This window comes from Halyomorpha halys, unplaced genomic scaffold, assembly GCF_000696795.3.
Source record: "Halyomorpha halys isolate HHAL.00 unplaced genomic scaffold, Hhal_1.1 Scaffold1050.1, whole genome shotgun sequence".
Lineage (NCBI taxonomy): Eukaryota > Metazoa > Arthropoda > Insecta > Hemiptera > Pentatomidae > Halyomorpha > Halyomorpha halys.
Window position 1 is genome coordinate 418,149 of NW_027104662.1, and position 16,525 is coordinate 434,673.

Consider the following 16,525-nt stretch of genomic DNA (forward strand, 5'->3'; position numbering starts at 1 on the left):
TTTTAATGTGAAACATTACTGTTTGTAAACATTAAAACATTTTTTCAAAGTGAGGGGGATAGTACTAGAATTGCTTGAGCAAATCTGTTTGGTAACAGAATATTTCTATTTAAAAATACAGTCTGTATTTGAATAAATTAATACTTTATTAACATAATATTTGATATAAAAAATATATAAGAAAAGTTCTATATAAAATGTATTAAATAAATAAATTGTCAATACTATAAAATAAACACATGGAATGTTTATGGCATCAGCAAATGAATCAGAACAATCTTTAGTGACAATGATCCCATAATGGATAAGATTTAAATTTTAAATTAAAAAATATATGATAAATATCAAAAGATACAATAATAAAATTACAAAATGAGTTCATCAAGTTTAAATCTAGACTAAAAAATATTTACAAAAAATTTTTGTTGTATAGAAAATATTTATATAAAATATTGTAGTATTAAAATAATTCATAAATTCATGAATAGTATTTATTAATTATTTAAATGCTAAAATTTTGCTACATGTTTAGAGAGCATTAACTTTGAATTGATCGATCACACAATAAACATAAACAAGAGTTATGAGGGTTGAGAATTGCTTTTGATCTAATTTTATCAACAAGATTATGTATTTATGTAAACATATATTTAATAAATTTATGATTGATAGAATTCTTTAATTCAACTATTTTCATCAATCTTTCATAAAACATTGAACAGATGTTTTTCATTTTGCTATTACAGGTTGTTTCTAAATAATTAATTTACCAAATACATTGATTCCAAGTTAGGTTCTCTATAATCTTAAAAATATAAAATTTTATCTTACAAATGTCTAAAACCAAAAGCTACAATTGACTAAATAATTTTTCTAAATATAATATTAAAATAATTTTCTGGCAAAACTTTGTCCCTTTGTAAAATGTAATTCACCAACAAAGACTTAATTTGTATTCATAAGGAATGGCTAATAGCTAATGAAAATTGCTTAGAAATCCCTGGATCTTTAATGTTTGATTAGAACGTTGTAACTTTCCCAATTTTCAGCCCAAGCAGTTTTCTTCGTTTTCTGCTCGGAAGTCTATTTATTAAAAAGAGGTTATCAGTATCGTCACCGTCAGGTGAGTCGACAAAGCCACTCTCAGGTCTCGACAATGGTTGCAGCATTTCAAACCATCTTGTAACTTTGCTTGTAGGACTCATCTAAAATTACATAAGGAATTAATTTAAAAATGTTTTGAGGAATCTAATATTAAGCTGTTTTCATGCAATTATACTTCATGCATGCATCACTTACCTATAAAGAACAAATGATTACGATAACCTTCCACCTCAGTTTTCCTTTATACAATTTTAAAGCTTTTGCCAGAAGTTAGTAATGAAGCGATGAATATGAAGCAGTGTTTTTAATATTGTGGCTGAGCATGAATAATTTAGGTGCAATTATTATGTGTTTTTTCTTTGTTTTGTTTTTACAAAATTATTTAAATTTATGTTTCTTATTGATGTTAGTAGCATGTTTATTATTTTTTGTTTTAATAGCCCAAAGAAGCTAAATATTACCCATACTTATAATAATTAAATATAGTATGTTACATTTATAGTAAGCAAATTATTTCTACCTTATTTTTTGTTGATATATTCTTTGATATTTATAATAATAAATGTTAATAATAATATTATAATATTGTAAGATGCAAGACATCTTCATTAAAAACATTAGATATATAAAAAACTATAAAAGTGTTTAATCAAAATAAATAAAATTAGGCATAAGGTAATTAGAAACAGTCAAAGGTCTTAAATTAGTGTGTTCAGTGGCTTCACCTGCATTAAATTTGAATATTACATATCTGTTACACATGAATACATGAACATTAACTGAATAATGTACACACTTTATGAGGAAAAAGTGTAATGAATCACTAAAAAACTAACGACAGAAAGTGACTTCAGTTTGTTGAATTTTTTATAAACACGGAAAAATTAGAAAGCATAGAATTAATTTATTTATTCCACTTTGTTTCAATAAACAGCATGGGAAGCAGATTGCATCAAACCGTAGCTGTTCAAACAAAATACAATGACAATACAGGTGGCATTGACACGATATTAATCCCCTGAAGTACAAAAAAAAAATTTAAAGTAATAACCTGTAAAATTTTGTTAAGTCTCATTTCTTGCAGATATTTTCAAGGAACTGGGACAAAACGACAATAAATTTAGCTATAAGGGAAAAATGTTCATCTTTTTACAATTTCTTTTTGGTATCTATCCATTGCTTTTATTAGCAAAAATACCAAGCTTTCACACAATAATTTATTGTCTGAAAGTTTGGTTATTAACTTATCAAAGAGAACACAATAATTTCAATCTTATTAAAGTGCAGTTAATTAGCATTTTGAACACAGGCTTATTTAAGTGTTTTGTTACACGGTCACTGTTTAATTACTATTGATTGTAGCATGGTGTCACAAAGCCTTTCTTAATAAATGCAGAAAGTATATATAGAATAAAGAGCACCAAGTAGGCAACTATCCTGGCATGATAGACTTAAATAAATGACTTGTACATGGCAGATAAAGTTATAGTTTTAGGGATTCCTCAGATTCCCTCAATTTCTTGGGGAACATTTCATTCCTCTCAAACTCTCGAGCAGCCCTGTTTCTTAGCTGATTAATGGTCTATCTAATACAAAAATAATTTCAAATTAGACTTCCTCAATTTGATGACTTGAGAAAAACCAACCCTTCAACCCTATATATCAGTACAGGCTTATTAAGTTAATTTTGATAATTATCAAGATGAATTTTAATAATTGAGGCATTCGGTCTTAAAACATGGTAACTAACAAAATGAAAACCTTTACAATGTTAATTACCATTTTTTTACCTTAAACCTGGAATCACTTACCATAATTTAATAACATTAAATTTCCTTTTAAAATCTATGAAATGAGCTCTAAAAAATCCGCAGAAACCCTAACTTTCAATTTCCAATAAATGTCAGATACTATGTCAAAACTGATTGGCTCAATTATCAAAATAAATTTTAATAATTATTAAAGATTGAATAAATGTGAAAATATTACAATAGTTTACTACAAAAACTTATATCAATTACTTAACAAACATTTTAAATAAAACTATTGCTATTTCTTTCAAATTTATACAATACTTAAAATAATAAAATTTTCTCTTCTAGTTACTACTGCTTCTGACCGAGCCCCTTTTTAGTCAATGCAGAGTGGGGTGGCCAAGACTGCAGTGGGCAGCCAATGATGCCAGAAAATATTTGAATGTCCGAAACTGGTAATAGGGATGAGTGGTTGCTGCTGGAAAAAGCTGGGACCCTTGTAGTGCTAAGAAGTTACAGTTGTAGTAAGTTGTCTATATAAAAATTAGTTACTGAGATTAATTCATAAATCAGTAATAATTGCATAACAATTTAATAATTCTTGTTATTTTTAAGCACTGCTTGAAAATATGATCAATTATTTTGGCCCTAATTCTCAGAAGGTTCCCATTCAACCTTCCTAATATTAAACTTATAACAAGTAGGCATAGTACCTACATTGGTACTCATACTGACTGGTCAATTGATCCTAAAGAGATTGGTCATGGAGCTAAGATTGGTTTAGATCTGACTTATGGAAACCATAGGAAACTAAATGGGACAGTGAAGAGAGTTAATGATCATTTAACAATGGGACCCCTGTATTGCAAATCTAATGACTAGCATACGTTATTGGTTAGGAAATTAAAGTAAACATCCTATACAAAAATACATTTATTGCTGCCATAGCAACCCTGACATTGCTCGCTTCAACTTTTGTTTGTAACTATAATTAAAGACTTCTTTGACAAATGCACAATCCAAACCCACTTTCTTGAATCAATAAATAACATATAATAGAATTAGCCATAATATTTTTCTAATTAAATTGTGATATGTATAACTACATATATTGCCTATTGATGCAATATAGAATATTTTGATTATCATGCTATGGACTTGCTATGTTTACAACCATATATGAATAGGGTACATTTATATAAATTATATTTAATAGTAGAGCTAGACAAATTTTGAACAATAGATATGTTAATGTTGCTAAATTTGTTTAAATTGATATAACTCCTAAACATGTGCTATGAAGCTAAGTACAACAATGATGTTCTATTTTGAGTAATATCAATAAGAGATAAACAATGCTACTTAAAAGAAGCAGTCTGTGTTTTCAACAAGATAATTTTTTAATAAATAACAATTATTGTATTGTCTTTTATTCTGCTCTAAAATATTGTAATTAGTGCATTTGTGTCTTGTTAAGTAAAATGTACTACCGATGAGAGTTTTTGTCACTTTAAAACATAAAACAAACAATATAATAAAAATTTAGGAACTTTGTATCTACAATACCTTATTTATATAAACAATGATGCAATCATAAAAATATTTGTGTATCAGGGTACACAACAAATGCAATACTTGTAAAAACATTACAATTAAAAAAGAAAACTGTACAAAGTCAGCTGTTTCAGTCACATAAACACATAATACAAAAACTATCTACTGATTCTACTAAACTAAAATAGTTTAAGAATCATTAGGTAAGTCCCACTTAATAATTATATTCTCAATATACATATTTGTTCATATACAATAAAAAAATCAACAAATGACTATCATTATATTTACACAAATAAAACAATACTAGGAATACTTTAAGTAAGGCGGTACTAACTGATGACTAAACTTTTTTAAACCAGTACTTAAGTACAATTGTAAATCAAGAAGTGGTAACATTATTAAAATCCATCAGTATAATTAAACAGTTTGTTAAATTAGGAAAATTTAAAGTAAAAGAATATTGATGCTTTTTAACTGTGAAAAAGATATACATCAAATTTCGATCAATTATTTATTTAGGATATCCAATAACAAATCTAATTAATATTAAAATGATAAAAAATACTATTATGTATCACAAGAACTTTTCGACTTAAGTAATAAGATTACTTATTTTATTCAAATGTATTTTGACCGATAGGATTCAATTTAAGTTTTATTATTTAAGCTGAGATACCTTCTGTAAGAGGATGCTCAATTTTAGAGTCTTACAATTCATGACTCCACTTTTAGTAACACTGGATTTTGCTCTGAAGTAAATAGTTCATTAAACAAAAATTATAAAAAATATTAATGAATTAAATTAAATTATAAAAGAATTTGATTTGTATTATTAAATCATTATCATCTGAATGTAATATAAGTGGTTTAAACAAGAATAGGCATCAATCAAAGGAAGGCATCATTTTGTAGTATGCCTTGCCCAAGCCGTCCTTTGAACTTGAGACATAAGTTCACTTCTATTTGGCACTTTTTCACTCGTTGATCTCTGAATGAACGGCCCATTGGACGGCAATCTCTTTTCTTGCTGAGGAGAAATATGGAGAGCTCCAAGACCCATGTCTTTCTTTCCTTCTGGAGATAAGGGAAGAATGAATTGGTCTTCAGGGATTTCAGCTTGTGAAGAGCGGTGACTTAGGACTGGAGTTGTTGGAAAAGAAGAAGCACCAGACCTTTGCTGGTAGACAGGAGGAGGACTGTAGAATGAACGAAGGCGTTGAAGATAGTCGTAACCACCTCCAAGGTTGTAGTATGAACCGCTCAAAGCAGGATGAAGATATCCAGAACCACCAAGATCTGGCAGGAACATAGGATTTACACCCGGTGCCTCGCAGCCAAGGTGCTGAAGCATAAACTTTACATAAATATTAGAAAATAATAATAATTAATTATTAATATAACCAGCATTATTTCCAGGACATTAACGATCTTTAAAAAAACATCATTATACATACTGATTTGAATATGTGGATTATAAATAAAGAAATCAAATAATTAAACTAATAGATGCTTAACTACTTGAATCTGATATCAATAAGGAAAATGGTTCTAATATGTAATTAATTATAAGTCAGATATGTTTTAAATGATCAGCATATAGTATTCTAAGTATAGAGGAATGGTTTCTGTAACTAGGAATCAGGGACACTGCAGCTTATTAGAGAAAAAGCAGCAAAAACTTGCGTAAAGAATCTAATAAGTTGTAATGGAGATCATCTTCCTTAAAATAATATTCTTTGTTAAGAAATTTACAATTTACACAAAGATAACTTTTCAGAGCCATTATCCTCATAATCCTTCAAGAGCCATCATCCTTTTAATGTCTAATATTCAATCTATTGGGATATCAACATAGTCTTACAATATTAAAAACATGTTTTTTTTATTGAACAAAAGAAAGAAGAGCTCAATAACTATAGAAGAAGGATCACAATAATTATATAATTAAAATCTTTCAGTTCAAAATGATTAATTTAATGTGTAAAGAACTTTTTGGAAAAGTGGCTGATTAAAAAAAAAAAAAGAAGGTATATAATGAGATATTAATGCTAAATACCAATATTGTAGTACCTATACACTTGACCTTTTTCAAGGATAACAGCTATGGATTGCTTTATTTATTTTTTGTAGTTGAATTTTGTTGATAAAGATATAATATATCAGATTCAAATAATTCAGGGATCAAAACACTATCTAGAGCCAGGAATACAATATAATTAATCTTAAAACATGAAGTAGGGTCTTCATATTCTACATTTACATGTCTTGATAGGGTCTTTTGGACTGTCAGACTGTAAGGACTATAAAGCCAATAGTGTATTAGTGATTTCCAAACCCTTACACACTAACACATTTAAATTTTCAAATTTCTACTTTAGAAAAACAAACCTAGTTAAGAAATTTTTTTTTATGTTTGAATATATTTAAGAAATGGGATTTGAGTTGAATATTCAAAGAGAAACAAAAGGTAAATCCTTTTGTTATACCTCGTCTTTTACACGACTAATGTTTTAATTTATTTCTTATATTTCTATCAACATATAATGTTATTTTTATATACTAAAAATGACAAATGTTTTGTGAAAAATAAATTTAGGATATTCAGGATTTTTGGGTGTTTGAAAATAATTTATAATAATATTTAGTAATAATATGAATAATTGCAATGCAGTTTTTAATGAAAAATATCCTGGAAATAAACTGGATTAGTTATAGTAAGTAGTACTAAACAGACAAAATCTCTCACTCAATAGGAAAAATCTTATTTTGGGAATATAGACACAGATTTTTCCATTTATTCAAATTAGTGAATATTTAGAGGAAATGACCAAATTTTAGACTCATAATTCAAAATTAAACTTCAAATGGTTTCAAATGTTACAGGAGAAGTATAGCTATAGAGTATAGAATATAGTTATTTGAAACACTAATAAAAAAGTGAACAGGATTCTATGAGAACCTGCACAAAGCACTTTTAAAAACAAAACAACAAAAACAAATTCAATATAAAGTAATACTGGTCTGATGACATTCCAGTCCGGAAATGTTATGGACAGGAACAATAAAGGTTTCTGAATTTTTGTGACAAATATTTCCTTGAATAATATTAAGAACAATTAGAAAATAAAAAAAACTAAACTAAATCTTATAAATAATAGATTAAATAATAAATTTATAAAGTATAAAGTAATAATCATTGAATAAAAACAAAACAAATCACTATTACAGAGTTAAATGTATTAATAAAAAAAATCATTCGTATTAGTAGTAATAATTACCATTTTAATAAATGGCAAGAAGCAGATTATCCATTTCCAAACAAATCTATTAATGCCTCATTGGCATTATAATTATTATTAGCGTTATTCTTTTTATCCTCGGTTAAGACCTGTGAAACAGCAAAAGCCTGTAAATTCAGCAAATGAATATTTATAATCAAACTACAAAACAAAATAAAAAAAAATTCATTTATTACAAAAATAAAAAACAATTAAAAAAAACATAATACAAAAACATTAATAATTAAAGTCATTCCTTAAGAAAATAAATAATAAATTTTATTGAGGATAAAAATGTATAAACACAATATTAACATTAACAATAGATGGAGTCTAAGTAAATGCGATATAACTTACATGATTATGTATTATCATTATAAATATTTTATAAAGATAGAAATATCGTTAAATGTAGATGTAATTCCAGAAGAAGTTGATTGGGATGTGCTATGAAGAAAACAACCAGTTAAATTTAAACTTATTTTTAATGTATTGTTTTATGAAGTTTTGGATCCCAACCAACATCACCTTGAATAAAATGTTTTGAGAAAACAAAAGAATTGAATAATTATAAGCAGCATTTTGAGTTGTAGAATAAAAGCATATTTTTTGAGCTAAATTAGTTGTAAAGCAACATGCTACATGCACAGTATATACACAGCATCTAAATTATTCATTTCATACCTGGGGCAATGGTGTAACAGGAGCATTTCCCTGTAGCCTTTCCTGTTCCTGAAGGTGCTGCACTAAGGAAGATATGTGATCGAGGAGCTCTTTATTATGGACCAACAGCTGATGTATCCTCGCCTTGAAAGGAAATTAGCTAATTAGTATTATGATAGGAGATTTAAAAAAATAACTGAAAACATAGCTATTTATTTACAGAAATAAACAGTTATTAGCAGGATTTAACACCATGCTCAATGTTAAATTACGTGCCAGTAGACAACCATATTGTAAGTACAAACATTTAACTAAACAATAAAACAAGATGGTTCTGGATAGTTTAGTGCTGAATAGAAGAAACTGGTGACAATGAGAAGTAAACATTGAAAAAAAAAGTCTAATGATATTAAACTGACTGATGGCTGGCATATTTTCTAATTAATTTATTAAAACCTTTGAAATTAAATTCAAGTTTTGAACTTCAATATATATATATACGTATGTCCAATATATTAATTGAATAAAATTAAGAAAAGGTTTATGAACATTTAACTGACCTGGGCTTCAAGCCGAGCAGCAGTTTCAGCAGCAAGTTGGTCCCTGAGGAGATGTACCTGCGCGACTGCAGCTTGGGTCTGCTGGGCTTGTTGCTCCAACTGCTCTCTAAGCAGCTGCAGCTCATGGTGGGCTCCGAGTGGTGTTCCAGCCGAAGGAAGGCTACTTTCTCCACCGCTCTTCAATGGTTCCCCACTCAACGGTGAACTGTAGGTCTCACCTCCACTCTAAACGATAAGCAAACTGATTAGAAAAAAAGAGGATAGTTTTTTTTTTAGGTGTTTCAACTTTACAAATATTATCTTCTGTTTCCTAAGTTATTTTTATTTCTCAGTCTACTAAACTAGAAAATAAAATGTTTGAAATCTAAAATGAGGTAATGAGTATATTTGATGTTCATGGTTAATTAAGACAGTCTTCCTTCCCCTAAAATGAAGGTCAAGAAAATGTTTGTTTGTTTGTTTATTAAGAAATTAAGGCATAAAACCCACCGGTCATCAACGCCAACACCTCACTCATGTACATACCCAGCAACAAAATGTTAAAAAATGTTGGCATAGGTTGAATGGTTTATAATAGTAAAATATTGATGTGCTTTGTATTGATTGCTCCAACCATTACAAAAAAAAAAAAAATCAAAACATACACAAAGGTTACAATTCAATATGGAATTAAAAGACATTCTAAATATTTTAAAAAAATCTTGTGAAAAATATATGGTTAATATATGTTTAAATCAGTGGTTCTCAAAATCAAGTGGCACATAGAAATAATTAAACAAAATTCAGCATATTTCTGTTGATGATTTTTTAAAATATTGTTTATTTACCATTTTTCATAAATAAAGTAATAAACCATAGAAATAAAAACATAAAAAAAACAAAGAATTGTTATAAAAAACCAAAATTACACAACAATTAAATTTAATTAATTAAAATATTTAAAACACCTTTAGGGTATGATTGCAGCACCCTAAAGAGCCATGATACTAACTTTTAGAACCACTGGTTTAAATTAAACTGCCTCTATAAAACTGTGTTGGTAGTATCAGCAAAGATGAGCCTTTTGATTCGCTACATCTTATTATTATTATTTTATATGAGTTTTTATTATTCTGTTATCATTGCATAGTTTTCATATTTGGTACTAGTTTAGAATAACTGATATTTTGTTGTTTAGTAACTTGAATAAAATTTGATAATTATATGGAACATGCAAGAATGTTGAGTTTTTTTTTATTTCAAGGAATCAACTGCGGTCCTAACATTTTTTTCAGTATTAAAGCCCAATATGCAATACTGATGAAATATTTAAAAAGTTCTGATAAATGATTTTAGTTTCTTAATTTAGAAGTAGTTATTTCAAAGCAGATAAGTACATATAGACAAAATAATTTTTTTTGGAATTTATAGTACTCAAAATAGTTGTTAAACATGTAACACAAAACATATCTATAATAAAATATAATCTAGTAACATACCAAAGGTGATTTTCGTGTTTGGTGATTACTTGGAGGACCTATCAGATCTAGCCTGAGTTGAGGTCTTGATGGCACAGTAACATCACTGGCAGCCTCCAGTGTCGAACTGGAATCATTGTCAGCACCACCAGCATCGTAGCTTAATGAGTCACTAAATACATCTGAAACATAAACATTATATTACTGTTTAATTGAAGGCTGTAAATAGTAAATTTGAAAACTGTTCTCATGTAGATTGTATTTGCTGTAACATGGAGAATCACAGTATTTTATAAATTCCTTCTTTTTTTTTCTGAAAAGTAAATTTCCATTTTATAATTTGAAAAAAAATATCTAATATCTTTTAATTATTTTTTTCTAATTCAGAGAACTAATTTGTAAATTAAAAAAATACTAAATAAAATAAAAATAATACATATCTTAAATATAAATTATATATGATGTGAAAAGTTAATTTAACAAAATCCTTACTAATTAACTGGACTATAAATTTAAATGTAATAATTTTAATTCTTTATTTGCATGAAAATTATTACTTTATTTATTTATCACTTTTCTTTAAGTAATACAACCTTGAAAATTTTGTTTATTTTAAAAGTATATATTAAGAGTCAAAATTAAGAAACATGTTTTACATATTGTATTATATCTTAAGAGCAATTTAAAAGCTCTCAAGATCTCATTAAATCTTCTAAGTAACGACAATCGTAAAAAACCTGTAACTGCCAAGAAGATAGTTACTATTTTCATAAAGCTGAGAAGACCATATCCTTGATAGAAATAACAATAAAGGGTGCTAAGAATAAAATATACCTTCACAGTCATTAGCTACTAAATAGGAAGTAATGTGTTTAAGACGTTATTTTACTTTAAGTTTGATCTCCTTTCATGTTATTTCCAATATTTTTTATTTATTTATTATCATTCCTTTTTCTAGTTCTTATTTTATCATTTAATTTACATCTTTGTAAATATGTTGTGAATGTGTTTTCTGATCAATATTACCATTGTTTGTAAATATGTGACAGAATATAATATTACACAATAAAATAACAAAAAAAAGTTCTTAGCCAGTTATCTATAATGACAGACTGTCAATGTATCAGTCTATTAGTTTTCTGAAGTTTCCAGGTAATCCAATCAATCTTAGTCTAAATGAAAAACAAATGTCTATCAATTTGATTTGTTCACATTAACCAGTCAATTACATTTGTTTTTGTGGAAAACAAAGAAAGATCCAGCAAAGTTTTAATTTTCAGCTATACCAAGTAGTAGGATTAACAATATTAAACAATGTTTTAACATAGATGTTTTACATATCTTGTAGCCTAGACTTGTTTATAAGTTACCGCAATTTAATTAAGTATTTGAGGAATCTGATATGAAATCATCCAAGCAATATAACTAGCCCATTTTAATCAGTAAATATTAATTAATAAGATGTCAATCACTTCACAAAGATTTGCCATGCTAGTAAGTGATTTATCGGTATGTACTGCCCATTTATCCAGGAGTAATATTTTAGAAATATTACATTAAAGTCTTCAAAGTACTTCTCATTAATGTGAATTTAATGAGTCAAAGAGCAAGCCTTGTGGATTTAAAATTTCATAGAAGCTGTAATCTTATTCAAAATATCCTTATGAAAGTAGCTCTATTTTTAGTAATGATTTCCTTTTGTGTCTCAACAATTACAATAGCAGTAATACTCATCATCGTTTGGTCTTGACCTCATATGGGATCACTATTTTGTTTTTTTTGTGACACTAAGTTGAAAATTATACTTTCAATGGGCCCTTGGTGCCAAGGAAATTGTGTATGTTATTTTTTCTGTCTTTCCTAGGTATGCATTTGAAGATTATTATTAGAGACTGGATTTTCGTGCAGTATTAACCCAAAATGTGCATTAAACACCAAAATCCTGCAGTAATCACCTTTATTGTTCACTCTATAATATTAAAACAAAAGCTTAATTAGCCTTGTTTGAATCAAAGTAGATTTGCTACATATTCCTCACATTTATGCAAAATAAACCAAAAATATTTTCCATCATTGAAGAGCTATTTTATTAAATGATTTTATATTCCTATTACGAAATCTGGGATTAAATTTGCAACTTCATAAAACTACCTTAATTTTAAGTTTTAGAAAAATTGCAAGATGCTATTTAGAAAAGAGTATTTCAAAATTCCCTTTTGAATTTCCTCTAATTCTCATAGCATGTTCTTGCCTTTAATTTTTAAATTGTGTACTTACATTCGTATAGCATTGACCAAAAACCTGGCTAATAATAAGCAAATGTAGAGAAACTTTAAAAAGTTTGACTAAAAATATATTGGTTTATTCACTTTTATTCAAGTTTAAAATTACTTCTAAAAAAAAATTCAGATGGAGGAATGTAGGATTGAAGGTGGAGAAGTTAAAACAACAAGAGACTTTTTCATAGTTACATGTGGCTTCATGTAACTATGAAAAAGGTTAGTTAATACTATCCCAAGAACATTCATCACTTGTTGTAGCGACCTTGCTACTATCTGTTATTCACCACTCAAGCTGTCATTTAATTGTTACGAACTGACACGGTGCTAACAGTTGGCGCATCGAGAACTATTACAGTCATCAGGCAAACATTACATATCGAAATATTCCTAAATGTATTATTTGAATCAATAAGATTACAATAGAATCTTCTGATCCACTAAAAGCTAACACCTTGTACGTAGTATCTCTCGATGGCCTTAAATAGCCCATAGAGTTGACTAAGCACAAAATTTATAAAACCCATGCACATCGTGGAAGAGGAAGAAGCCCCCGGAACTGCATCAACTCCTAGAACTGCCCACAGTGCCAGAGTTCATTGGTCGGAGGCACGTCAAGTACTTTGACTCCCTCCAATTTTTGACCAATCCACTCTTCCAGGCTCTGACACCAGCACCTCCACCAGTCCGATGGCAGGATTTACATACAAAAAACCCAAAAAAACCATGTGTGGACTCAGAACCCAGTCTAAACCAGATTTCTTGGTTATACAAAAAATGTTTCACTCACATCGGTGATCCCACGTTCGTGGCCTACTCTTGTGAGTAATTCGTTCAAATTTTCATATAAGAAATCTTTCGTACATTTAGGTAGAAAAATAAGCATATGCTTTATCTGACAGTCAGTAGAGAAAAAGTTAACATTCAACAAAATAGCAAAAGGTTAACCTTTCTAATTTTTATAAAACTCGATTTTGATTTCAAATAAACCATCTCTCATTATTATTAGTAATAAATAATTCATAAATATAAACTATGAAAGAATTTTATAATTCACTAAAGGATGAAATAAATGTTTCCATGATTCTATGGTTGTTAGGATAATAGTTACAACTTTTTACTATTTTCATAACGACGATGGAAACACGAAAACACGACAACATTAGTTTTTTACTGGACTACTGTAAATTAAAGCACAATCTGTTAGAAGTATCGCCATCGTTAATATTAAAGAAGTTGCGTTTTGAAATGGCCAGGGATTAATTTCAATCCAAAGTAGGGTGGTAAGTGACAGTTAAGATGGGCGCACTGCAATCAGATTTTTATTTTGAAGTAAGTAAGGAGGTTATCCACTGTTTGATTAGAAAACAATACGGGAGCATACATTATAAACAACACAATTTACTTCAATAAACAAAAGATAAATTAATGAATAAACTTAGTTCTGCTAAAAGAGAAATCCATAATTAATTAATTATATTGGAATGTATAGTAAACAGAGGATAGATAACTGTGTAAAATTTAAATATACAGTGCATAGTAGTAAACAACATTATGACCAAGTAGTATCCAATAATGGATGTGATACTAAAAATTATAGCTGAATAATTTTTTTTTTTATTACCTACTTCATTGGTCTGTTTGAGTGCGTTAAACATAAATAATCATAAAGCCGCTAAATAATACGGGCTCAGTTAAATATAGCGGAGTGTATACAATACACCACAACAGATGGCGGGCAATGATAAAAATAACTTCAGGCCTAGTCTCCTCCCCCCTCCATCTTGTTTAATATTCTTTATATTAATATTCTACATCATATCACAGAAAACAGATTTTGAGTTTTTTTTTTTTTTTTTGGTTTTATAGAAACTCCAAAACTATTTTTTGAGGCTTAAGCACTTTCTAAGATAAAAAAACTCTCTCTCTCTCTCTCTCACTCACTCACTCTCTCTCTCACTCACTCTCTCTCTTCCTCTCCCTCTCCCCCCCCTCTTCATTCCGTAGTATTATTTTAAAAAAAATTACATCCCAATTATTATACTATTTATTATAAATTAATTTTGTTTCGAAGTTTTGAGCCCGTTTCATATAAAGTAGGGCTAGATTATCAAATCATAAAATAAAAATAATATTGTTTAAATAAATAGTTTGATTTTTATCCATTTTAGTCTCAACACATTTTATTTTCCTTTTAAGACCAACGTTTCGGCCAATCCGGCCATCCCCAGGGACACTCAACCACAAAACAGCTTTTATTACATGTATGATCCTCAACAATTCAAAATACTTAACAATATTATTTATAATTTATCTTAGCTTAATACAATTATTGAACTGAATGATTTAAAAACTCAACTTCATGCAGGCTATTCTGTGCCCAGGTCAAATCAACAATTTCTATGAATCATTAAAACATTAGGTAAACATATTTTTTGTCAATAAGTATACACTACATTATATCTAATTACCTAATTAGTCAATTTTCGCATTAAAAACAAATATTAAAATTCATTTATCACAGTCACTATTTGTTAAAACTTTATCACAACAATGCTTGTAACCTTCCTCCACTCAGTTTAAGGATTAAAATTATTTATTATAACAATATTTTTGTTAATTTTCCTCTTTATTTCATTAGTAAAATTCCCATCAAGGATAATTATAATTATCCACATTTAATTTATCCCATATTTTTCATAAAATAATTTTACTTAATATCTCTGCATAATGTTGGTTCAGATTTCTTGTTTTGAAATTCACTGTACTATTAATATTTTCAGATATGTAAATGGATTCAAGTATTTTCCTTTTGAATCTATTATTTTTCTATTTATTTAAACAACATTAACCAATCTCAAGAAAGTATCTAAGATTATAAATAAAAGAAAAATAGTAATAATTTTCATAAATAAATCTTTTTGGTAAAAGTTAAACTATCAATAAGAAAATTTAATATTTTCGAAAATAAAAAAAAAGATTAATTTTATATCAGAAAAGAAATAATGAATTGTTCAGGTCATGTGAATAGTAGTTACTACTGGTGTGGAAAAAAATTCGGCCAAATGAAAAATATGCACTAATGTTTAAACTTATTATTGTAAGGCTTTCTTTATGGTCACGAGTCCGAACTTCAGAAGTAAAGTAATAATCACATTTCGAACATAGTAACAAAACAAAAATACGGGCAATAACTGGACTTTTCAAGAAAATAATTCTCAATCAAACTTGTTTCATTAAAATATGAAAGATTCCAGTCATAGTAAGTCGCTAGCGTTAAAAATTGAAAAACTCAAATAGAATATAATTAATTAAATGTTTGAAAGCATTGACAATAAGATGTGAATATTCGAAATATTATTTACTTTATCTGTGTTATCTTTGGAATCATAGGAGTCCTTGTGATAAATATATGTAAAATTTGTTCTGTTGTCGTCTGTATCCAGTCGTTTATTATGTTAACCTAGATAAATTTTTATAAGAGTCAATGGTGACAAGGGCTGTAAGTTAATGGGTCGTATGATTTAGTATTCCTTTTACAAGCGGTGAGTGCTCTGTCTTTCGAGCGAATTTTGAATATTTTTTATGAGTTGTAAAGAAGATATATTACATTGCTTTCAAAGAAATTGCTCTTCTTGGGTGTTCCTGCAGTAAGTTGCAAGTAGATACATTTGTACACGTTGATTTAATATGTTTGGAGACAATGATTTCGTGTTTCAGTTTTTGCTTCTTAATCGATACGTTCAAAAATTCTATCACGTCTGTATTAAAAATAATAATGAAAACATTAAAAATAAATTTAGAAAGATGGTCCGAGTTGCGATCAAGAAAGATACGAAAATATAATAAAAATATATTACATGAAAGAGATAT

At 28.0% G+C, this 16,525-nt stretch overlaps 1 protein-coding gene across 7 annotated transcripts in view; it reads right to left on the reverse strand.

Moving 5' to 3' along the window:
* Positions 1-304: 304 nt before the first annotated feature.
* The window catches only part of LOC106688084 (carboxyl-terminal PDZ ligand of neuronal nitric oxide synthase protein), a gene marked incomplete at its 5' end in the record, with an annotated part of 214,787 nt that continues 198,566 nt past the window's right edge, over positions 305-16,525 (reverse strand). For 2 of the 7 annotated variants that reach the window (XM_014432371.2, XM_014432369.2), the window contains 4 exon segments: positions 3,777-5,769; positions 8,378-8,500; positions 8,917-9,141; positions 10,395-10,555. In XM_014432371.2, coding sequence (XP_014287857.1) covers positions 5,317-5,769; positions 8,378-8,500; positions 8,917-9,141; positions 10,395-10,555 — 962 coding nt within the window. 7 annotated transcript variants of the gene reach the window in all.